This window comes from Odontesthes bonariensis, chromosome 8, assembly GCF_027942865.1.
Source record: "Odontesthes bonariensis isolate fOdoBon6 chromosome 8, fOdoBon6.hap1, whole genome shotgun sequence".
NCBI lineage: Eukaryota > Metazoa > Chordata > Actinopteri > Atheriniformes > Atherinopsidae > Odontesthes > Odontesthes bonariensis.
The window spans coordinates 4,814,859-4,840,912 of record NC_134513.1 but is presented as its reverse complement, the minus strand read 5'-3'; the positions used below and the strand labels follow the sequence as shown (position 1 = coordinate 4,840,912).

The 26,054-nt window shown below is 42.3% G+C and overlaps 1 protein-coding gene across 1 annotated transcript; it reads right to left on the bottom strand.

Moving 5' to 3' along the window:
* Window positions 1-1,886: 1,886 nt before the first annotated feature.
* lrrn3b (leucine rich repeat neuronal 3b) lies at window positions 1,887-21,030 on the bottom strand. The gene is made up of 2 exons (XM_075471391.1): window positions 20,647-21,030; window positions 1,887-7,721 (listed from the first exon to the last, which is right to left on the bottom strand). Exon 2 carries the CDS (start codon window positions 7,315-7,317, stop codon window positions 5,188-5,190), a length of 2,130 nt encoding a protein of 709 aa, XP_075327506.1. The 5' UTR covers window positions 7,318-7,721; window positions 20,647-21,030; the 3' UTR covers window positions 1,887-5,187.
* Between the last annotated feature and the right edge of the window lie 5,024 nt (window positions 21,031-26,054).

Sequence of the window (26,054 nt, the reverse complement as noted above, 5' to 3'; positions counted from 1 at the left end):
TAAATCCCCCCCCCCCCATTATCGAAAACAATTTGATGGATAGTAAGCACAAACATTTAAATCATTCAAATCTAAAGCAGATTAGTTAGCGAGTCAGTTATGATATTGGTTAGATACTAACTACACTAATTATATATTTTTGATTGTTACACACTGGAAAAAAATGCCCCTCCAAAAATAAGTAAAAAAAACAACAAATACGAGACGTTTTTGCTTGAAATAAGCAAAAAATCTGCCAATGGAACTAGTGAAAATCGGCTTGTCAAGATTTCTTGAAATAAGATGTGATATTTAGGACTTTTAAGATAAAAGTGATCTTGAAATTAGCTTAAAAACCTCTTCAAATGAAAAAAAAGCTTGTTTCATATGAAATCCGACTCAAAACAATTTGTTTTCAAGATATTCCAGATGTATTGTCTTCAAACAAGTCCCTATATCTGGCTGAAATAGTACTTGTTAGGCAGTTGTGTCTTATATTAAGTGTAGTGAGATATTTGGACTAGAAATGAGACAAATATACTTGGTAAGACTTTGATTTTTTTCCAGTGCAGCTTTGAAAAATTGCCCCAAATATTAGATTATAAATAAATCATTTAAAGAAAGTTTAACTTCCAAGAATTAGTCATAATCGGTCAGTCAGACTGGTTAATCCAGACAGACGGTGCTGGTAATGTCCTCAGTGGGCATGGCTAATATATTTCTAATGAGCTTCTTAACTTGGTTGTTCTGTTGTTTCATTATGTTCATACTTTTGTTTGCAAATGTTGTTTTTCTTTAACTTCATGTTCAGTGTGCTAAGCCATTACACCCCCACAGCTGGACTTTTTCACTAGTTCCATTGGCAGATTTTTTTTGCTTATTTCAAGCAAAAACGTCTTTTATTTGTTGTTTTTCTTACTTATTTTTGGTTGGGCATTTTTTCCAGTGTTTTCATGAGTCATTTTAGTGAACAGTGCAGTGGCAGTGTTTGGAGGGAATGTGTCCTAATCGTCACTAAATTATGTGGGTTTTACCTCTTATATTTAGGCAGAATTTACTCAACAAATTGTCCAAAAAACTGTTTAGTTTCTATTTTTCTATTGGTTAGAATCTACAAGTTGTTTATACAGTAAAGTCAGTTATTTCCTGTGAAGAGTTCCTGTCTTATTTAATTATATGTGGAAACTTTGCTCATGAGCTAATTAATTTAGTTGTTTATCATTAATGCTGTTTGTGATGCTTTATTTCTATGTGGGGAAACGTTTTGACAAGACAAATTAACATCAGAAATCCAACTGATCAGATTTTGGTAAAACCTTATAACTCCACTGATCCATACCGCCTCCATCTTGGATGAAATCCTGCACACAGCAGAGCTGAAGACAAACAGTGGTGTTGTCTAACTTCAGGAGCTTTGATGATCTGTTCGGTTATTCATTTTCTTTATTTTTTAGCCTAAAAAGCAACGGTTCTGTGCAAGTTTTGTAGCTATGCTAGCATGCCGGTGTGGCTGAAACAGTAGGAGAGAGACTGGAAATAGATCACATCACAAGGGAAATGCTGGAATTTGCATTCCATCTCTGCTTTTTCAGGGAACAACATGGGAATGCATGTTCACAATAACACCGGTCACATTCTGGGACACAATGCAATGCTGTGTGTTAAACATTTACCTCAGGGTGCTGGTCAGAGGCAGCAGCGTCAGAGTTCGATTTCCCGGCTCGGGCATCCGGTCTCTCTCTGCCCCCATTTCCTGTAAAGCATCTTTGCATAAAGGCCACTAATCCTCGATCATTCTTAGCGTTTCACCTGTCAGTCTTTTTCACATCAAGTTCAATCTAAACACGTCGAAAAAGACTGTGAGACACACAACAAATTACACCGCAGCAGCAAAACTGCTGTTTTTAATTAATAAAAGGTCACCGTGATAACAAAGAAGTACTTCACATGACTCCAAAGCCAAATTCATTTTCATTCTGTCGTGAAAGCAATCAGAGCTTTGTCATTGCTCCCCATAGGTCATCTGCTTGTTTCTGCCTATAAAGGCCCCTTAAAAGCAAGCGCTGGCATTAAATATGGTATTAGTAGCAGGATTGTAAATGCATGTTGACATTTTCACTTTTCAGTGGAATGTGCCCGCCTGTGTGGAAGTTTGTAACTTTAATAACGTGATAATTCAAACATATAAAAACGCCCGCAGCAAACAGAACGCCGCTTTCTGCAGCCTGCGAGAAGCCAGAGATTTTTATTTTATCTTCTATCGGATGGAAGGGAAATTAAATATAGGTTGTTTTTTTTGTGGCTTTCAGAAAGGAGAAAACAATTATTCAGCCTGGTCTGAATAGAAGCTTTTTTGGAGAACTATCACATGGAAAGCGTTTAACCAGGACCTTCCTGCAGGAAATTAGTTATTATAGTGGAGTGTGCCTGTATGCATATTGATGTAAGAGCAGTTCTGAAAGAGGTGAATGATACTATAAGATTTAAACAGGCTTTCAAATTTGCATTTGTTAATTATAGGAAAATGACTTGACAGTTACTGACCCGCTGATCGTCCTTGCTGGAACTAAAACAAATTCAGGGTTCCCATCAGAGGACTTCACCGGGAAATTAAAATAAATACATAACCAGCAGGAACTCTCATCCATAAGCCTTTACAGAAAACGGTTTAATATCTGTCACAGTGCAGATAGCTTTTTTTCAATAGAACAAGGTGGTTTTAATATTTTAAACATTATTTCTCCTTCCTCACTGCGGATTAAACGGTGACGGCTCTCTGGCTCTTTTCATGTGGGATTTCAGTTAAATCCAGAGGATTGTATTTTTTTTTCTAATATAGGTGCATTGAATGTACAAATCCAAGCAAAAGAAGCCTATGGATATCCCAAATTTATATGCCTGCCGATGGTGTAGGAGTGTTAACAGCCACCGGTGAGAGAGAAGGGGGGGACAAAGAGATGGTGGAAATGCATGAGATTGGGACAAACAGCAGTAATCAAATCATGACTTGTGGGAAAAAAAACAGACATTATGGCTAATACCGACGAGCTGCTTTAATCTCAAAGAGCATGCAGGCATGTGAACTAATTTGGTGGCTGTTCTGCCTGTCATGTTTTGTTCCTTTTGAACATGCGCTGAGAGCTACTGAAGCTACAAGACCTTTGATTATGAAAGGTGGGTTGATTTTGTGTGTCTTACGCATGTTTTCTCCATGAGAATGTGGGCTTTAGCTCCACCACACTTGTTTGTGCGCATGTTTTTATAGCTGTTCTTACAAAAGAGAAAGACTTGGTCCGACCTGAGCGTTACCTAATGAGCGCGGTGTGTCATATTTGAACTCCCTTTGTGTTTGACGAATAGCCGGGCTCTAAAAGCCTCTGTCCATGGTGCTGAAGGCTGGGCCTGATGTATGAGTGTTAGGTCCCGTTTGATAAATCCGCCATGTCACTCTGCCTCTGACAGCCATTCATCATGCTTTGCTTTCTCATGTGAAATGTTCGGTGTGCTGGATAATTCAGTAAGACAAATAAAATGTGAGTCCCGGAGCTCAGACTCGGCTCTATCCCGCTCCTCATGACTTTTCTGTGCTGTACTTTATCTCGATGTCAAAGGGACGCCGTGTCCCCGTCTAAGCATGAGCAGCGGAGGCTGTAGCTGTAAAACTGTGACTATATTCAGACCAGCTGAAGGACAAACATGTTCTTAATGAGGCGGCTAATGAGTTCTGTTCTTTTGTTGCTGCTTTTTTTGCTCTTCTTTAAGGGTCAAGACAACTCTTCAGCTAAAGTCCCTCGACTTTTCCTCCAGTGGTCTGACTCAGAAGAGTTCTCCGTTCTCTACCACTCGGTCATTATCAATGCTTTGTTAACATATGCAATGCAGAACTCATGAGACATTATCCAGAAACGGCTGCATATGACTAACTGCAGCATACACAGATCCAAGAATAATGTAGTGACTTATCGGTGTGTTTGTTAATGCTATTAGGATAAATATGAGCGGAAAACAAAATGAAGTAGACAATTGTTTGTAAAAGAAACAATGACATTTATTTTTTTTCTTAGCGCTTTTCTTAATTAGTCTGTTGTGCCCACTGATCACATATAATACAGTTAATATAAAAATGGCTTTTTAACTTTACACTCAAAGCAATAACAAAATGTTTTCTTAAAATATGTATGCTAAAAATACTGAGAAATTAATTCCACTTAACGTATTGGAGTATAGCTTGTGTATTTGCAATGATGACATGACTGTGTTTTGCTGTGGCTGACGAATTTCCTGTTCCCTTTCTGCTTGCTTCATGTAGTTCTTGTTGTAGGCACTTACCAGGGTATAACAAACCACTTCTTGAAGAGATAATACATCACTCACCTCAGTTTTAATCAACCTCTTATATTAGTTTTAGTCAAACGTATCGGCATTTTTTTTTTCCTAGTGAGAACTACAAAGCATAAACAGCCATTTGGCAAATCTCCTCTCTAGATACCCATTTTGTAGCTGAATTTCATTAAGCTTAATGTGATGCTGTAATCAAAAGTAGTCTGCTCCTTGCCGTAATTTAAAACCCATTTAAACTGTTCACACACAGAGGATTTGTCATTACATCAACATAATAGAATATATAACAATATTTCCAAGAAAAATCAAAGAGTCCATTTTAAATAGAAAAAAAGGGGGTATAGTTCATCAAAAGGCTTACACCATAGTCACTGTTATTTGTCTACTCTACTAAATCTCCCTTCCCATATTAGACAGGTGTTATTACGGTTTCTCTAACTCGTCTATGGATGTTTGACAAAGCACAGACGGTATTGCTTGGGACCACACGGACAGTTCCACAACTCTGAACACATTTAACAGTCAATTACAAGAGAGTTGACCATCATCATCGTCTTCACTTCCATTCCTCTGCCTGCATTTCTGGATGAATGGTACTGAATTATATCTTTTTGCAGTAAATACCCCTTTCCTCTTGATGTTAGCTTGGTTTGATGTTACTTCTACAGAGCCACCACTTCCAATGGGATGGCATGTAATCTAGTTCAAAGTGTTCCATCCCCGTCCAATAATAGATTTGCCAGTTTATCTTAGCTGGGGATCTGCAATGGGTATGCCTTTGAAAACAGTACAACATTGTTCACCCCTGCCCGTGGCCTTGTCCAATCATTGTAGTTGGTGTGAGGTGCTCTAACACAGCTGGGCTTCTTAAAAAGCATTGTCAGATACATTTATGACCGTGGCTTTAACTTCCACGCCACTTGGCAGCCCCTTACCCGAAACCCACAGCTTGGTAAAGAAAGAAGTGTGCATACCAGTAGCTTCCACTGGTGTCAGCAAAGCTTTGGAGTCGCATTTCCTTATATCCCCATAAATGTGGTGGTTCCTCAGAGACACGTAAATAGATAGGCAGGCCACTGAAATCACAGCCAAGAGCACTCCAAAGGCAGTTATTACAGCTGCATCCCATTTTTCTGTGTCCTTGGCTGCCAACTCTAATCCCTTAGTGGTGACATTGACGCATTTGGTGTCATGGTTGTAGTGAATGCTGCGGATATCCACACATACTTTGTATTGAGTGGCGGGGCTAAGATGGGTGAGGTTGTAGACCCGGACGTCTGAGGGAAACCTGGTGGTGAACGCTGTGGTGGGATGGTCGGCATCTGCTACGGTGTACCATTTAATGTTTGGAGCCAGTGTGCCAGGGCCGGCCTTCCAGGAGACTAGAATGGAGTTTGTCCCCACCGATTTGACTGTGATTTTCAGAGACCCATTTGTAGGTTGGGGAAAATATCCATTCACCTCTACTGAAACAGATTTAAGATCAGCTCCAACCAGATTATGGGCGACACATGTGTAAACGCCAGCTTCATTTTCGGTTATGTCGTATATGTCAAATGTTCCCTCTGGGTGCATGTAGAACTTGTCAGACACGGTGTTAGGCAAGACCCTGGTACCAGATGGGGTGATCCAGTAGATGTCAGGCTCTGGTTCAGCAAAGGCCCGACAGTGGAGGGACACAGAGCTCCTGTTCTGCGCTTTAATGTGGCCCGGCATGCTTTCTGGTGATATGAGTGGCAGACAAATCTCCATCATTTCCCTGAAGTGTACCTGCCGAACATGCTGGCCCTCATATTCCGGAGGCTCCACGCAGTACAGTGAATCAGGCTCCATGAAGCGAATGTTGGTTTTGTTCATGTTCATCCAGCGCACCACACAGTCGCAGCGGATGGGATTGCTATGCATGCTGACCTCTCTGAGATTTGGGAGCGATTCGACAGTAATCCTGTGCAGGGCACTCAGAGCATTGCCGTTTAGCATTAGGGTTTCCAGCCGTGGCAGTTTGTAAAAAGCATTGGGATGGATATAGGAGAGTCTAGGATTGTTGGTAGCTTCTATTTTGGTCAGCTCAGGGAGATTATTAAGGGCAAAGCTGTCAATGGAAACTAGCTCTGGCATGCTGTTAATTCCCAGTTCTTTCAGATGGAACATATCCACAAAGTCCCCTCTCTGTATCCTGGAAATGGGGTTTTTATTCAGATCCAAAAACTTGAGAGTTTTTACATTTCTTAGGGCAGCGTGTGGCACCTCAGAGAAAATATTATCATAAAAAGAGATACTCTCCAAGTTGTCAAGACCGGCCAGTGCATCATCCGGAAGTTGAGACAGGTTCATTCTGGTAAGAACAAGACTGCGAAGATTACTGAGAGGTTTAAAGTTCATGTTGTCAATAGAAAGAACTGGATTTTCCCCAATCATCAGGATCTCCAGATTTGGCATGGGTTCAAACCACTCTCTTTTAATAACCTTCAGCTTGTTAGAGTTGAGGTGGAGTCGCACAAGGTTGCTCAGGCCTTGGAAAGCCATTGAGGAAATGGTTAAAATGAGGTTGTGATTCATGTAGAGCTCCTGAAGGTTAGATACATCTGACAGACAACGCTCGGGTAGCTCACGTATCCAGTTCTCCTCCATATGAAGGGATACCAGCTGAGAAAGATTGCCCAGATGGATGTCATTGATGGAGGACAAGTTGTTTTGCGATATATCTATCTCGGTGATATTAGCCAGGTAATCCAAAGGTTTGTCAATCTTGGCGACATTGTTTGTTTGAAGTAATAGCACTTGTGTGCCCAGCGGTAATCTTTCTGGCAGGCTGAACAGTCCCAAATCATTACAGTCGACTGTCTGGACTTCCATGTACACTGAACCAGGAGAGAACCAGGGTCTGATTTCACATATGCAGAGCTTTGGGCAATCAGGCCTCACCTCAGTGGCCACAACAAAAGAGGCCATGGCCAAGCCGACAAAGAGACAATCCACAAATGACACGTCCTTCATATTGGACCGATTCCCTCCAATAAGAAATTGGTCTTCGTAGATGGAGAGATCTGAAGTGTATCTTCACAAATGATGAATCATTTGCTGCAGCTGCAGAGGCGACTGACTCACCACTTCCTCTACCACACCGGGCACCGCCAATGGGCTCCCTAGGGTTTTTTTGTCTTGTTGTGTGGGTGTCCTTGAACGTAATGACCAATCACTCAATGCTGCCTACCAGTTTGAGGGTTTGGGGCCAAGGTTACAGGCATGCAGACCCAAAAAAGATGTTTGGGGGGGTTGAAAAAACTTCTATTAAACACTTTTATTGTCATCCACGAAAAGTCTGTTTTTTCCTTATTGGTAAATGTCCTCATTGATTGTCTTCACCAGGTTCCAGAGTCCAAAGCCCAGTCCATTCCTACCTGTGTAAGACAAACGAGACAAAGAGGAGAGCGGTGAGTATTTCACGACATTAGAAGTGGTCAAGGGGTGTCACGAGAGAAGGATTTGGGCACATTGACATTTGTTATAGGCACACTGATGCATGTTGACATTTATACATGCTCTCTTCAAGACATAGAACAATGGATTCATATCAGTTTGACCTTCTAGACTTCATTTTAAGGATGTACCACATGTGCCCTTGTAATATGGCATTAATTTGACGCTAGCACTGTGAGTCTATTTTTGTTTAAAGAGAAAGCTTTATTATGATTCCTAAATGGCAGACATCCTAGGGCTTAAGCACTAGCCTTTAGGGGGAGCTGCTCAAAGCCACTGGAATATGTCAGTCACCATAGCAACAGGTAAACAGGCAGCCAGTCAAACAACACGTTGAGACGATTGGGTTTTACATGCAAACAGTGGATCTCCCCCGGATGTTTCTCGCCTGTTTGTTGAAGACAGCAGAACTGACAGCCTTTGACATTGTTGATATAGATCATCTTTCTGCAGTCTACAAATTCCTTCTCGAATAATAGAGCAGGTATTCAGAAGTCACATATTACTAACTGGTGGAACGCATATAGATGTGTAAAGGGAGGAAAGTATGATCACTTGCTTCAGTTAACTCTGAAATACAACATTATGCATCATCACAGGTATGTAAATTTGTTTTACAAACAGTAGTTTGCATCTTGTGACCTTTCTGAAAATCCAATATTGTGTATTAAACTGGCAACTGCATGAATTACCATGCAATATATCGTAAAATAAATGCCAATTTCAAAGATCAGATTTCTCCCCCAAAGGCTAAAATATGGGTCTCCAAAGCTCAATTCCTCTTAGAGTTGTGCATAAACTGGGCCATATATGGTTTAAGTGACAGGTGAGTGCTGTGGTCAGAACCCAAACTACTTTACAAAAAGGGGCCAATTGTAAAAAGAAATGCAACTGACTGAGAGGTGAGTCAATGTGACCAATCCAATACACAATACAAACAACAGTGGGGCCTAAATGGACTGTACTTATGTAGCGTTTTTCTAGTCTGACCACTCAAAGCGCTTTTACACAACATGCTACATTCACTCACACACACTCATAGTCCATATACAGGCTACACAGTGTTTTCTTCTATTCACTCATACACCGATGGACACATCGGGAGGCAGTGTGGGGGTCAGTATCTTGCCTGAGGACACTTCGACCTTCTGAGCTGCAGCCGCCCCTAAATTGTTGTTATTTATCATGTTTATTTTGTTGAGTGCAGAGCCATTCAGTCCGTATAATAAGAGATATTTCATGATTTTCTTTCTGGGAATTTCAGGCCCATGTCGTTGGTTTATTTTTGGCCCAGTAATGACATTGAATTCATCTAATGGGTGAAAGCACAACCAATAAAAGGTCAACAAAACCGCTACTTTGGATTGTCCTTCATTGAGTGTTTTAAAGATTCTTCAGTGATTTTGGCTCCTACATTAAGGATATTTATTCAGCTGTCCTTTAATGATCATATACGGTACATTATAAATGAAACGATGGTGCATTATCTTGCTTGTGAATCAGACATCCTCTCTTTTTTTAATGCAGTGTCTCTCGTACTCCGCAGTTGAAGTGTACCATGTAATTTGTCGTATGTGAATGCCTCCTACTGAACAGATGGGATTGATGGTGCTTGTGATATTTTGGGCCTAAAAGATCAGGCGCCACATCATGGGGAACAGTCAAAAGAGACGAAGGATGAAATGGAAAGAATCAAGGGAAGAAGTGTGACGGCAGCTGTGAGACACGAGAACAAGAAAAGAGAGAAATGATTTCATTTCATCACCCGTGCCGTTTCCACCTCAGTGGCCACAGGGGAGGTGTATGGGGGGGGGGGATAAAAAATAAATGCACAAGAACTTCTGAAAGCAGCAGAAACGCTGCGGTTTGCCCCGCCGGTGGAGCCGTGCCAAGGCTTCATTCCTCAACCTCTGCTCCAACGTTGGCTGGAGTCTGGTTTGGACGAGGGAGGCAGACGGGGAGCCAATGAAAGCGCGGAGAGAGAAAGCGGCGGGTAGGGTGGGGGGTATTATTTTTCAAAAGCACCTGGCACTTTAATAAGCTGCTACACCCAGAGCATTCTGATAAACAGGGTTTAGCCTCTCTCCCTCAGCACCGGCTCCTCGGTGTGGGTTATGCAGTTGATCTGCACCCTGGAAGCACGGCGCAGACTCCGTAATTCAGCCCGCGGTGTTCGGGTCTCACCTGTGCTCACTTTGGCTTTCCTTCTTAGTAATCACAATTACCAGCAGTGTAATGTGGTCGGGTTAATTGTTATTGCTTGGCTATGTCGCGCATTCAATTCAGCTGGCTCTTTACAGGGTGTGTTATTTGTTTTGCGGATATAAATTTTGCCAACGGGGACATTTTTTGGACTGGCTGGTTTTGTGATCCATTATGTCCATGAGAGACTTAAAAGCATTCAGAAAAAAAACAACCCACTTAATATGGAATAATAAACAGAGCTGGAATGCTTGTGCAACACATGACATCGGGTAGTATGCCATTAGATACTGGAAAGGCTTGAGTATTGACGTGAGGATAACATCACAGACATTAAAGAAGTTTAGAAATGGGGACAAATTGAGAAATGGATTGCATTCAGTTCGGCTAATGTTCATGGTTAAAAAAAAAGACAATGTGCTTAATGCTAAATAAAGAGGAGGATATTTTATCGATGGTAATGTAACATGAAAATTGTAGATTCTTCTTATTCTTATCACATAGATGCCAATTAATGTGATAGTTAGGGAGAGACACAAGAGGCAAGTCCAATGCTTTTAAGATTTGATTATTTCATACGAAGTATTTATCTATAAGCATTTACAAAACTTGTGATACACTTAGCTGTCAGATTGTAAGCTATCAGCTATCAGTTAAAGTGTTCAACAGTAACTAGGTTTCCAATAAAAGAAAAATATATTTTACAATTCATATCTTTTAAGTCTGTTTTAATAAAATGAGAACTGAGCTCGCAGTATATTACCCAATCTTGTTTTATTTGATCTTATTTAATTCGCAGCCAGTATTATTGAAGATTTTATTCCTAAAAGTATTAAGAAAACACCTTTTTTTTCCACCTTTCTCTTTATTTAATTTAGGGAGAGATCAAGGATATCCTCTTTAAAAACCTTTGACATTAAGATATAACCATCATCAAACAAGAATGCATGAACACTCATATTCTAAAATATAACGCATCGCTGCATATTTAAACAGAAATGTTAAAGATACTCTACTGTGAGTGGATCAACTCGACGAGCTGTTCAAAATGTTACCCTATTCACCCACATATCCTTCAACTTTATGGTTTCATTTACAGTTTCGCTCGGGGTGACGGGCTGTTGAAGGAGGAAGCCGACTCAGTCACATCTTGTGACGTCTCGTCGTGCAGATGTGGTCACGGCGCTGAGACTTCAGGCGTGTTTTTTCGTCTGACCACGACAGCTTTTAGTTAATTGACTGAGTCACATAAAAACAAAATTAATTTGGCATCATCGCAACAGAAGCTGTGCAGCGTACAGTTAAACAGTTTACAGAAGCAAGGCTTCAAATTAGAAGACTGCAAATGACAAATGACACCTCCTCAAAGCACAAAATGTGTTAACACACCAGCAAACCAGAAAGCTTTCAACACCACATCCTTTATTTACTCGTCTGACTGTTTAGTTACAGCGTTTTAAGTCGGGATGCGCCAATACCGCCACTGGTATCTGGTATTAAAGTGTTCTGATACTACAGAACCGAAACCAGTGTGACAGGAGCTTAATTTTCCTGCAATGTGTCTGTGTTTGTGCAATATGTTGCACTAAGAGGAGGTTTATATGACTAAAAATGCACCCAGCAGAGCTCTTAGATCCAAGGACTCAGGTCAGCTGGTCCAGTCCAGAGTTCAGACTAAACATGGAGAAGCAGCATTTAGCTGTTATGCTGCCAACAAGTGGAACAAACTGCCAGTGGAGATTAAACTTTCACCAAATGGAGACATTTTTAAATCCAGGTTAAAGACATTTCTTTTCTCATGTGTCTATGCATGAAATCTGCACGATATCTTTGAACTTATCTGGAATGTTGTTTTAAATTCCTTTAAATTATTTTATTTGTTTCTCTTTATATTCTTTTATGTATTTTTAATGCTTCTTACACTTCCCGCGGCAATGCTTTTATTTTATGTGAAACACATTGAATTGTTTTGTACATGAAATGTGCTATACAAATAAATTTGATGTGATAAAATGCACAAAGTGCAGCTGTATTTGGGTTGAATATGCCTAAAGAAAAGAAAATCAGCGACTCTAATCACCCACAAACTGATACCGTGCGACTGCATTATTATGACCCCGGGAAGAGTCAGCCTATATTCTAGAGCAGTGGTCTCAAACTGATCCGTTAAAGGGCCGGTGTAGCTGCAGGTTTTTGTTCCAACCCTGCAACAGCACAGCTGACTTGTTCCATTCAATCAACTGAACTGGTTAAGACCTTGGCTGTGTTCGAAACCGCATACTACATACTTCCATACTGCATACTCATCGATCAGACAGTATGCAGAGCGTTTACCCACAATGCATTTCGCTCCTGCCCGAGCCGAAATCAGCCGGCCTGAAGCTGATTTCTCTTAAGCTCTAAACTCTGTAAACTTTAGCAACATTTGAAACATTTTCAGGTGAGAAAGTAGTCGTTTAGATCCCCAACGTGTTGAAAACCTGACAAAATACCGGCTGTTTACAATTTTGTTCCCACGAATTCGGCGCTACTAAAGCTAGCCGCAGTGAGCAACGCACTTCTGGTTATTTTCACAAAATAAAATACCCGTTGCCTTTTATCATAGGGAAAGCCATTACCATACAATTGGTGCTTTTGTTTTGAAAACAGGAAGTGAACCTACCCTCGTTGTAGCTAGCTTGAAACTGCGGTTTTGACAGGAAATGACGATTGTCACGTTACGTTGCATCTTGGGTAGTTTGAGTATGAGTAGTAACCTCATGATGCATACCCAACATTTCGGAGAATCTAGTATGCATCTGGGAAAAAAGTCAGGAGTAGTAGGAGTAGTAGGAGAAGTATGCGGTTTCGAACACAGCCCTTCAGTGCAGACGGTTCAGTTGATTGAATGAAACAAGTCAGGTGTGCTGCCGCAGGGTCGGAACAGAAACCTGCAGCCACACCGGCCCTTTCACGGATCAGTTTGAGACCACTGCTCTAGAGGTCCTGCGACGCAAATGCTCTGACTGTAGAGTCCACACACTACTTGTACAAACCTATTAGTGAAGGTCCAGTCAAGTTACCCATCCGCAGCCCACCAATCTACACACATATCCACTGCTGCTGTACAGAGCTAATTTTCACAATCCGCTGCTCAGTTGCTGGTAATTGAGGCAGAGTGAGGGGGTGGGGAATCTGGAGGACAAAATGACTTGCAGGGGAGGAACCTGTCTCAGTAGCGGTTGTGGTGTTTAAACCTTCATTGGCATTTAGAATGCTGTCACGGCAAGAAATATTCATCTAGTTATATCACAGCAGAGGAATTGGCCTAACTTCAGGCAAAGATTGGGATGAAATAAGGATTTCTTAACGAAAAGAGGAGAACAACGTTGTGTGGTTTCACACTGAGTGTCCGCAACTGCTGGACGAGAAGAAACTGGGTTAATAAGGCTGCGGCAAATTGAATCTAAAGATGGATGTTTGGTATTTGTGCGTAGAAAAGCTTTGGGTAATCTCCAGTCCAGAGATACATAATCAGCACCTGGAAATATAACTCAGGAAGCTTGAGATGGGATCTTCTGTAACCTAATCTCCACCTGCATGAACACATTAAGCCTAAGTGGTGACATTTGTTGAGGAAACCTTTTATAGGTCAGGCTAAGGTGTTCACTCATGGAGCTAACACGAGTTCCCAGGTGTCAGAGGAAGGGAGGGGGAGCAATCATTCAAGCCATGGACTCCAAAGCAGCTCCATTACAGTAGGAGGCTGTCAGTGTAGCCCATGGGCTTTTCACTTTGCCCAGTGTTAATCCTTCCTCTGTACATTACAACAAACAAGCTCCTTGTATCCGGCTCGTTACAAAGCAACCTTAACTGTGTGAAATACAGCTGGCTTTGTTTACCACAACAGAGTTCCATTACCTACAGACACTCCCTCCTAACGGACCCAAATAGATTATCTGTGAGGCTAAATCAAAGCGTACAGCTGCCTTTTCACACATGAAATGCATATTTTGAGGCATTATCCTTCATTTGGCGATACTGACAAACATCTCCAGAGGAAAATATCTGTCTCTTTACAAGCCAAATGCTGCAATATGCAGAGATAAGCCCGAACAATGATATAATGATAAGGCTGTCTAATATTGTGGGTGGCGAATTCTGCACAAGCTCAATCAGATTTGAATCAGGGGAGTTTGGAAGCTGGTGCAATGCCTCAGGCTCCATGAGCCTTCTCTGTTGTTGTTGTAGTTGTTCTTGGTTCGCAGCAGTGTTTTGGTGGGTGGTGCATGTTGAAGACACAAGGTTTCCCAATAGAACATAGCATTGCAACGAGATGATCAATGCTATTCACTTGGCCTGTCACTGCTTTTCACTCTGCAGCTGATTGGCGTCTTCACAAGGTCGATGCAAACTCCGTCTGCCTGCTGCTTGATGCAGGACAGGCAGCCTACAGCGTTGTTTTGGCTCTTTTTTGACTGAAAGCAGCTGCTTTTACCAGCTGAAAGCCGAGCTGGGGACAGGTGTGTATTATTTATGGCTTGGCCACAGCAAACAAAAGACCAGCAACACACAGAAATGTACTGAAAGGGGGAGGTTTTAAGAATGCTTTTCCATTACACAGATGTGTTTGCCACTGTTGTTCGTTTCATGAATCCCATTCTTCACATGCAGCATGGTTTTTATATAGATTCCTATCAGTACTTTCTTTATATTATATTCCTTTCCTCTGGTTTCTTTCTGGGAAACTCGAGGCGTATAAAAACGAGATGATGGAAAAAGAACTTGTCAGATACTCAAGCAGGTACTTGTAAAACTTTTTTTTGTTTAAGTTGGGAGCTACAACATTCACTGACGTACTCCAACGAGGAGGCAGTTGAGAAACGCCTGCCGTTGCATCACCCTTATCAACTCGTACGTCTTCTGCTCTTGTCAGGCACAGGTTTGGCTCTTAATTAAAATCACACATGACATATCTGAGAATCCTGAGATCTCGCCTCGTTAAAATACTGAAAACCGTTGCTGGCGCCTTGTTGCCCGGCGTTTTATAACATGCAGCTTCATCTGGAAACCCGTCGGACGTCTTGGACAGAGGCTTCGTGTCAGAGATTCGCCCACTGTCAAGGTGAAAAGCTTTTCTGTGCACATCTTGGCAACGCCTGGCCTGCTCTCCCACCAGGCCGCCCCCATTACACTAACACCGGGGATGTTGCGGCTGTTAATGGCACAAATACAGTTTGATTAGAGAGCAGTGAGATATGACCACTTTAAATTAATGAGTGTGCACAGCAGGGGCAGAAATCATTGGTCCTGGTGACTCTGCAGTGCTAATTCAGGAAAGCCTGACTCAAGTTGTCTGGGCAGCCAAACGGCCGGGCAGAACTGTTTGTTTTGTGCTGTTTATTGAAATGAGTTGTAAATCCGTTCCCTCGCCTTCGCGGGGCTCGGATGGGCTTTAGTGAAGCGGCGACATGGAGGTGATTACTTTGTTGCGGTTTGGGTACTCATCGATGCCCCGTGTGGAGACGCGTTGACCTCCCGCTCAAGTGAAGATGAAATCATTTATAAGCGACGTAAGATCTTAGAGAAACAACAGGCACGGATGGGAGGATTTGTGAGACGTAGGTTTTTTGTTGGAAGCACACCAGCCCTCGGGGAGCTGATTATGAGGCCCGCGCGGTTTAAATGGTAACAAGGCAGTATTGCATCTGCGGAGACATTACAATCACCGTGGTAAAACTGGGTGGAAGACATAAAGGTCAGACATAAGTGGAAAGTAGGGCACAGCCGAATTGCCTCCTCTTTCAAGAGAATAGCCTGTGTGTTATAGAGATGGCTCACTGGGACTTTTGATCCACTGGTAATAAGCCTTGCAAGACTTTCTTCAAGTCGGCCCCCCCCACCCTCCTCCCTTTTCTCCCTTTTCCTTCTCTTGGTTGCCTTTTCTCATAATTATGAAACCCCTTCATTTCTCTTTTAGAAACCTGCTCTCATGTATTTCTGCGCTGATAAAACCACGAACATTTCTCCTTATGTTTTGCTTTTAGCATCACGACCAACACAAGCAATGGACTGCAGAGAATGTAGCCTTTTTCTCTGACCATCCACTTGTTTGTTTGCTGTCTGCCTTTTCCGGATCTTGTCATCCCTGTAATAGTTACTTTTTAATATTGAACTTCTCGTGTTTTATCCGTTTCTGCCTCCGGTACATACAGGAAGCTGTCTCGCAGCTAAGCAGCATCTCATGCGCCGGGCTGTGCTGATTCTCTGATTGGCACAGCATCTTTGAGACGAGTGCAAGATGTCCTGCAACACATAAACCCTGACAATATTTGACACTGACAGCAGGCGCAGCCCTTGTACAAAGAGATTAAGTCTGTGGAGGAAACTGCAGATCTGGGTGTGACTTCTGTTCACTTATTTGGTCTTTGGTTAAGTTTTAAGCATTGAATTCACTTGTTAACAGCGAGGAAAAGATGTTTGGGCTCAAACTAAACCTGAGTAGCATCATATGATATTCATTACTGTGGTCTACAACTAAGCAAAAATAAGCGCTGATGTGTTTTTGTTACCTTACACACAGGTGTTCTTTCACACAGTGCCATGTTTCTACGGTAGCCCCAAAGGGACAAATCAGAATCAAACACTGGCTGTGCAGGGCCTCGTGTGTTTTTTTCAGTTTCTCACAGCACGGGGCCTGTTCAGCTGGTTGTAATCTGCAATTTTTTAAGCTAGAACATGGACAGAAAATATGCCAAAGGCTTTGTTACAGTCTGGTGCCAATAGTTCATAACAAAGCTAAGATCTGTGACGTGTTGGGAGTGGGATGAGGGTCGATATACATCCACTGAGTTAGTCCCATATTGGGAGGAGACCTCTGGAAGGCTTTACTGTCCCTCCCTCTGCCCTTCACCTCATTGATTTACTATTATACCTTATTCAAGGTAAAGGAGAGTCCATTAAAGGGAACCTTCTGTCTGTGTGTGTGTGTGTGTGCATAATGAAGCCTGCTGTATGTAGGTGTGTCCGTGCGCATTCACGTGGGAGCAGATGGAAACCTTACATCTGCACTTGTATGGCCATGAATCAGTGGCCCGTCGACTGTTAATGTAAAATCAATGTTCCAAATTAACCACAGGAACCCCATCCCTGGTTTTTCAGCCCTTTTCTGGACAAGACATGCCCTTGGGCTGAGTGAGGGAGAACACACATGCTGCACTATCGAACGCTACAGCAGACCCACCTGCCTCACGCACACACAGCCGGCAAACAGCAACAAAGATCCGTGTATCTGCACACGGGCCGATAAAGGTGTTCTCATGAAGAAAATATGCTCCTTCGCATGATGCATGGTTGACCCACCACGCAGGGAAAGAGCACAGCATAGGTCCCCTTGTCTAATTCGCATAGCACTGCATCCATTAAAATTAAGCCAAGGTATCCAGCTTAAGGCTGCCGTTGATAAGGTCAAAGGCATAGCGAACATTCCAACACTCATTTCCCCCCTACATAATCGCACTCACTCTTGACAAAAATCTGCATAATGTTTCATGTATAGCTGCTAGCTAGAATGAAAGAGGGAGGTGTGAGGAGGGGAGGACAGGCGGGGAACGGAGCCAGCGGCATATCCCTCAAAGTCGGTGCCAAATTGAATCTGCAGGTGCAAATGTGGCATGTGTGCCGCCTCGAAGATGCACAGCTATCTATATTTATGTGAATAAAATATGGCTGGTCAAGGGGCCACAAGCCTGCAGGGAATAAGTCCCTATGGCAGACAGAATCAATCATTATATGCCGGTGAAATGCATTTATCGCAGGCTTGGAACCTCTTTATTATAATTTCATGGAGTTTGATGTGGGCTTTCTCTTTCGGTTTTCATTCGCTCCTTCTCTTTCTTTGCAAAAACAGAAGATACAGCGCTTCCAAACCAGCACGGTGACTTTTACTGCTCAGAGGTTCGATAGCACAATGACAAGCTTATTTGGAATCAGTCACCACTTAGTGTATGTGCATTAATTTGCATACTATGTGTCTGCAAGTGTTTGAGCATTCCTGCCACTTGCATCCATCCATCCATCCATCCGTGTGAATGCTGCTGGATGCATATGTCCATCCATCTGCATCACTGCAGCTTTGTCAATACCTGACAACTGATCCAGCAGCAGCACCAACCTTTGCATTAGCACACAGAGTCTGTATGTACATCAGCACCAACGCAGAGCAGATGGGCTGCACAGCAGTGGCCCTTTAGATGTCCTCCTCCTTCTCTGCTCATGTTTGAATCTGCAATGTGGGCATATGTCTCTGTCTTGTCCACCTCTGATATGAATCTGTGGAGCGGCAGACTAATTAGCAGATAATTGCTTTTGATTTTATTGCCATCGTCCGTTTAAGTTTTTGTGATAACTTAATATCAGCTATGGAGCACAATGTATTTTTCGTAACTCCCACACTCAGTCTAGAAAACACGTGAAAGTTAAATACCTAAAAATCAAAATGTCACTGGATACAAAGGATGCAACACATCCTATTGTGACCTTTGATATGGACTGAAAACAGCCAAATGTCATGCATGTTGCCATCAGAGCACATCTTGATCCTCCATTTTCTTTCTTTCTATTTTTGTTTTCTTTCAGAATAATTTGGGTCTCATTCTGTCCATCCACTAAATCCTAAACAAACACACAAAAACAACCCCCACACTCCTTCCTCCCCTTCGTTTTGTTGTGTGACTCTGCTTATTCCATTTTAATGGGTGCCTGTGTTTGGACACAGCATGCTATCAGTGAGCCTATGCTTGGCAGCACACCGCCGATCCCCCCACAGTCGTTTTGTGAATATGTTTACATGCATTTGATTCAGGATTCAGGTAGATCTTCGAGCATCCTGTTAAAAAAGGTCCTGATTTGATTTTTCTGATTTGGATGCCACCACAGCAGGTTATAGTGTGGATGTACTGAACTCCCCTCCCAGCCAATAGTGGTATTTGGCACCCACACATCCTCTCACCCCACAGGAGCATGCTGCCCTCTGACTATAGAGAAATTAATATGGAACACCCACACTGTGCTGCCTGTCATACTTTCAATGCCTTCACAAAGCCACTGCAGGCACAATACCTTTTCCACCCCGGCTCTCTTTCTTTCACACGCAGATCAATAGGCAATTCGCAAAGCCACTCACTTAAAGCGTATGACTTGTTGTGAACATGTAATATTGATTTGTTTTGAACAAATGTGGCAAAATTAATGAAGTAACCCATTACTGCTTTAGCTTTTTTTTTTTTTTAATCATCTTTTTGGGGGGAAACTGCAACGTTGCAGAGTGTTTGGTGTGTTCGGTACTTTACTTTGCATGACATTAAAAATTACAGCTCAATGTTCGCCTCACAAACATTTACTCTCTGGGATCATTCGTGTGAATATGATTGGAGCTACAAATATGGACTGACCTGCAGGTAGTGAAATAAGATGGGTGCATTTCATAGCCTAGTGTGTGGGCTGCGGCTTTCTCAGTGTGGCATGGTGTCTGATGTGAGGGCACAATGGCTCTCATGTGGCATTTGACTATAGGTTTCATATAGAAGCAGCTGCTTCGGGTGAGTCATGTGCACTGTGGAGGCCAGAGTCTCTTCTATCCACCCCTGGGAACAGCAAGCGGAGAAACACTCTCACTCACACACACGCAGAATATTATACAGCGATCAGATTGCATAGCCCCTTCAGCCATTATCTGTTTATCTGGGTTTGAAATATTCAGAGAAATACATCTGCTGTGTGACACGCAGTAAGGACTGAAGGGGAACAAATCTGAGCAGGACTGAGAGACGCCCGGCGCAGTTGAGGGATTAGTGAATGCCATCCCCACTGCTCTGTTCCTCCAGCTGGATGTGTGGGTGTGCGGGCACAAAGCAGGTGAAGTGGTGATGGTGAATGCTTCTCAGTGGCTGCGTTAATTACGTAAAAGCCCTGGATGCAATTGTGCCGAAATGGCCGTGAAGGCAATCTGTTCTGCATTGGGAGGGTGCGCGTGATGTTGCTGTGTGGTATTATGTGAAATGTACTTTGGTGGCATGTGTGGGTAGCAACTTCTCCGTTTGCAACAGGAAGGTTTTAACAGGAGAGCGCGAGGCAGAGGAGAGGGGTGATGGAGCGGTGGTGGGGAGGAGGGTGGCCACCATTCTGTGCATTTCTTCGAGACGTGTCTGGTGCGCGCTCAGTGAACAGGACCCCGAGGACATGAGGCTGCCAGTCCGTCATTCGACACGCACACGCGCGTCCTTGTTCCACGGCTGTAGTTAATTTGGCCAGTTTGTCTGAACGCGGTCTGAATCTGCTCCGGTGAAGGCGCATCCTGACTGGTTGCGCCAAAGCGCGTCTCCACGTCTAGCGAGGGTTCGAGGCCGGTCATCAGCCCAATTATTCTGCAATATCTGCCCCTGATTTCAGCAAGCGCACGTGACTGACTGCTATTTAGTCAACGACTTGACACGTAACACGTAATTTCCATAAGAAGAGTAAAACACGACTGTCCTGTAACGCATCCCCGAGTCACAGGATTTAGGCGTTTTTCATTAACTTGGAAAATGCGTCGCACAGGCGGAATCATGCGATGTGGATGATATGACAACACACATTTATCAGGATTAAACAGAGTAAACTTACCCGATTTGATCATCGTTGCATGAGGAGAAATGTTTTGTCTGTATTCCCATTAAGAGCGCCTCTCCGGTGATGAGACAGCGCCAGCGCGCAACATAAAGCCAGTCAACAATGTGTTGTCGTTTCACGCAGCTGATGAGAAACCAGTTCATCGGCTCTCCTCCGCGGGAAAACGCACGGGATTCTTCATGTGGGGAAAGCAAAAAGAAGAAGAAGAAGAGGAAAAGTCCAAAAGCGGGTTGGTGAGAGTGAGAAGACAGCTTCATGTGTCCCCCGCGCCCTTCCCTTCCCGTCTTCACAGCGGCTGTTAAGGACGGATCTCTTCCCTCGATCAAGTGTCAGGCGGACCACATAGATGCGCCTCCGTCTCCTCAGCAGTCATTAATATTAGCACAAACCCCGACTCTCCAGAGAACAGCCAATAGCGTCAGAGAAGCTGGCGAGGTGCTCGCAGCATCCGTTTTCTGGTTGGCTGAGAGGAGCCGTCAGTCATATCCCAGAAGCCTGCTCACATCTATGTCTTCTTCTGCTGGAGGTGAAGAACGCTGCAAAAAATATCCACCTTAACAAGTCACTGCACTACAGGAGAGCCATGGAATGTGTTTAATGCTATGGAAATGACAATAGCCTGTGTTTTAAAGGTTTATGCAGATAAAACATCAGAATAAATTGTTCATCTTCACTCTACAGATCCTTTACTTTCAGTGGAGCCAGAGGACCCGGACCACACTGCCTGCCTGTGAAATATCAAGAATGTTTTATGTGATTTAACTTAGAACAGGTGTAAATTAACTTTTTTTAATCATGATCTTCTATTGAATGGATGTTTTGGGCTGTTCCACCATCGTGTAACCTAGTCTTCAGCTTTGTAAAAATCTGTGAACATGGAATCAAATCTGACCAAAAAAGTCTCACTGCAGAAAATGAAATGAACACAAAGGTTCATTTATTTCATTCATGAACACAAACATGATTTGTCCACAAAAGGTATTCCGTACAGGAGCAGCTTTTTGCCTGCTGGTTTGCATTTAGCAGATATAAAACAAACGCACTTTTTGAGGCTGAAAAGGATGGAGGATGGCGCCTTTAAACACAACCGCCAAGATCTAGACCTGTCCTGTGTTTCACAAGCAGCTCTACTTTAATTAGCTCTAATTTAAATAATGTAATATTTCTCCATCACTCTGTGTTTCGTGGCTGTTTTACACGTTAAAAACTACTTACTTAAGCTGAGCTGTTAAAAACGAGATAGTAATTATGTATTTAAAATAAGTTGGTTACCTTTAAGAAAACACTGTGGCTTGCATTGAAGCAGATATGGCATTGCAATATACTTTACCAGGATAACTGGTCCCACTGTTTGGATCGCCTTGTTGCTGAAAAGTGCTATATAAATAAATTTCACTTCACTTCACTTCACTGTTTGACACCTGAGACGCACACAAAGCCGATGTACTCCTGAAATATTGACTTTAAAGGTAATGCAGTGGCTGCAGAGGCAAGTAGCTCTTAGCTTTAATGCTGTCCAAAGAAGCAGCAAGCAGAGGAAATACCTAAAGTATATTATTCAGCCATGTTTTAGCTACATACTTATATCACACTTTGCTCCAAGAGCCGATCATTTTTATTTTATGACTTCTAATTCAGAAAAATGTAACGTTCACCATGATTAATTACCTCAGTTAAGTCATGACTCCCAGCAGACACGGTTGGGTCATTTGAAAGTTTAATGCTGGGTTATTCCTGTTTGTAGGAGAATCAGCAAAGGACAGTAATTAACACGGCAGTCTGTCACAGAAAAAAGGAGGCATTCCTCCTTTTAGTCTGTGAGAATGACGGCATACGGTTTTAATTATGTAATGATAAAACAAAGAACAGACTCAATGCTGCCATGCCTATCCAAGATCACCTAATTACTGATAAAAAAGAGTATATCTGCGGTTTCTTTTTAACAGGGAAATATATACCAGATAACATATCAAACCTGGAAATATAATGCTCGACATCTAGGATGCAGAGCAGGAACAAAAAGGACAAAAAGGAGGAGGAAGTTTAAACAATTTCTTCCATTTTATGGGAAATAAGAGACAAAACGGAGAGGACCTGATGAGAAAACCGCAGAAACATCAGGACATGGGTGCAGGAACAACCCTTAACACCTATACTCAGCTTTAAGAGGAAGACAGAGTCTGCAGACAGGCAGGTAGCAGTAAAGGAGGAGGATTACAGCGCTTCTTAACAACGGATGACGACCTCTGAAGCTTTCTATCACGCCTTCCTCTCTGCCATACTTCAACTTTGGAAATGTTTCGATATCTTTTTATCTATCTATAACAATAACATACCTTTTAGAGTAATTAGTACTGAAACAGTACCTTTTCCCATTGATTAATGAAGTGTTATTTAACTGAATTCAGCCGAATTCCACACATTTTTCCTCACAAGGCAGCTTCCATCCCTCGTTGGCACGTTTACGCATCACATCAGGCCGCGCTGCTTTCTTGCTTTCTTGCTGCAGTGCTTGCTTGTGAAGTCATTACAAACTCTGGCAGCCCCGGCTTGTACTTTCTGTGTGCAAATCCATTTGAGATGGACATTTTTTGCAGCGCGGTGGAATGAGGAAGAAAGTGCAGGCAGGAAAGAAAATGGATATCTGTACCTATTAGCTCCAGAGCTCAGGTCTCAGATCCCAAGAGAATCTCTAACACAATGTTCTACAAACTGATGCTCCTGGAGGTCAGACAGGGCTATCTGCAGCGCTGGAGAAGGAGACATGCTTCATCTGTCAGCCCAGAGCGTTCTGATCCAAAGACCGCTGTACTTCAGGCTGTTTTAACACCAACTGTCTTATATTTCATTTGGCCTGCTTTCCAATATAACACCTCTCTGCAGGTTGTAGTTTCCCATTATCAGTGACGGGGGCGGGGACGATTCTGTAAACCTTTAGGGAGTTATCCGGTTAAACAGCTCTTTTTTAATCTCCCCTTCAGATTATTTAAATTTCATGTAAATTGCAGAAAATTATTTATTCTCATCGTTTTCTCATAAACGGATGACCTTTATGAATAAATATAATGCCATGACACTATTTAGACAGTTCTCTTTGATTGAATGCAGATGAATCTGCCATCCGCGGTGTTGCCCACTCAAACTTCTGCAATTATGCAACTTTCTTAATACTTTCCCCCCCTTTTTTTTGCATTGTATTGCTTATTCTGCATTTTCACGATGCTGGATAGGACTTGACAGCCACTCTCCACCTGTGATAGTTTTCAACAGACCTCAGCTCGTTTAACTGTGGAAAAAAAGAGCTTGTTGTCTCATTTTTCATATATTATGCTGAAAAAACCCTTCTTTTTTATGTTTATCTGTGATTATAAAGCTATAACGGTGCTGAAAAGGTGAAATAACTACAGGGTTTCTCTATGTGGGAAAGAAAATACGTAAATAAGCAAATTTACAGCTTGTAGTTTCTGTGGGAGAATTCAAGTTAAACCTGCCATTTATGGCACCTTCTCATCCTTCAAATCAGAAACAGAGGTTCCAGTTTCGGTGTCTGTGATTAGAGCTTTCTTAGGGAATGACAGGTTGTTGCAGAAATACTGTCTGGTTGGTATCTTCGGCCATAGCTCTTAAGTATGTATATTATCGTGTCACCAAAGCTGTTACTCTTAACCACACTGTAAGATCATAAATCCTGAGCAATAAATCAAGCCTTCGATGCCGTAATTACCTTGACCTTGCTGAGTTGTGGCGAAGTTCTCCGTCTATGCTGCCTATTATCTGTAATGAAAATCATCTACAAGGAGTGTAGATCTTTAACCACTTTTAGCTTCTTCAGAACTGGCCGTCTAAGCAATTTTTAGCCCCAAAAGTGACGACGGTGCACCTGAATTTCCAACTTTATGGGGAACGCGCCAAGAAAAAGTCGCCGCATTTGGACAGAAAAGACAGAGATAGTTCTTTTGTCCACAGTAACAGGTGTTCCAGATGTTTGCTGCAGATTAAGATCCTCACAAACTGTAAAGCATGTTGAGGGAAGCTTTATGGTTTGAGGTTACAGCTTCACATTTGAATAATATTTAGTGTCCTATATTAATGAGGTTAGCTCGTTACCTAGAAGTTGGCTTCATACTAACCGAAAGTGACCCTCTAATAATACAATGATCTCAAGCATTCTTGCAAATTAGCAGAGAAATGGTTAAAAAAGCATCAAAAATTGTAGCTGTCTAGATCCTACCAAGCATTAAAGGTCTGTCAGCTGCTACAAATTCACACACAAAGCAATAAAGTAACTTAGTAGGGATCTAACCCAGGTCACCTACGTTATAATCAGCATAATAATCTGCTGTTACCATGGCAAACACCACTTATTTAAATAGCTCGTAAGTGAAAGACGCAAGTGAGCGTGCCGTGCAACACAAAATAAAACACAGTCGTGTACATATGCATGAAAATTAAAAGCGCACATTTGTGTTTAACTTTTAAAGATTGACCCTGTATGGAATTTAGTGGCAGTCTCTCTCACATCCACTAAACTCGTTATCACACTAAAAGTGAGAGTGTGCTGTTAGATATTAACAGCTTTTATGTGTTTAAAAGTATGTGGTAAAGTTTTATAAATATGCTCTTAAAAAACAGTCATGGATGCCAAAAAGAAATAAATATATAAATAACATTTAGTCTATATCGAGGTAAGATAAGGACAGCTCTATGTTTAATGTTTGGGCTTAAAGCAGCAAATACTAAGCTCTAACAGCTCCATTATTTATAAAGTTAAGCATATTTTAACCTTACATGTGGACTTAATTTAAGCATCCTCAATATTTATAGAAGAACCTCATGCCAAAAGAAGGGTGGTGGCAATATGTTATGGGGGTATATACTATATAAAATTTAAGAGAACTACAGCAAAGCAACAATATTGAATCCAGGTCAAGTGCTCAATGGAAAGGAAGTAAAGCTGTATTAAAGGTGTATTTTACTTGTTTTTCTTGTGGTTTTGTTCAAGCCATCTTTGGTACACAGTATCAGAAAGGAATAAATCAGTGTTTGTCCAAATATACCCCAAGCAATCCTGCACAGGAGGTTTTTATTTTGCCCTGAGATGTCCAGACTCGTCCCCGTTGCTGCTTCCTCTGTCTGCTGTTACAGGACGACAGGCCACCTGACAGGAGAGCTCGTTTACTGCAGAAGGCAGACCACACACACATCATGTTTCACAGCTAAACAGTGACACGCTTTGCTTTTCAGCCTCTGGTCTCATTGCATATTTGTAACAAATGTCAGTACTGAAACAACAATGAGATGTAGCCTCCACAGAGTGCGTCACGGGCACAGATCTTCATCGTGTCGTTGAATGAAGAGCCCCTGAAGAGCCCCTGAAGAGCCCCTGTCCGGAACACTCTCCA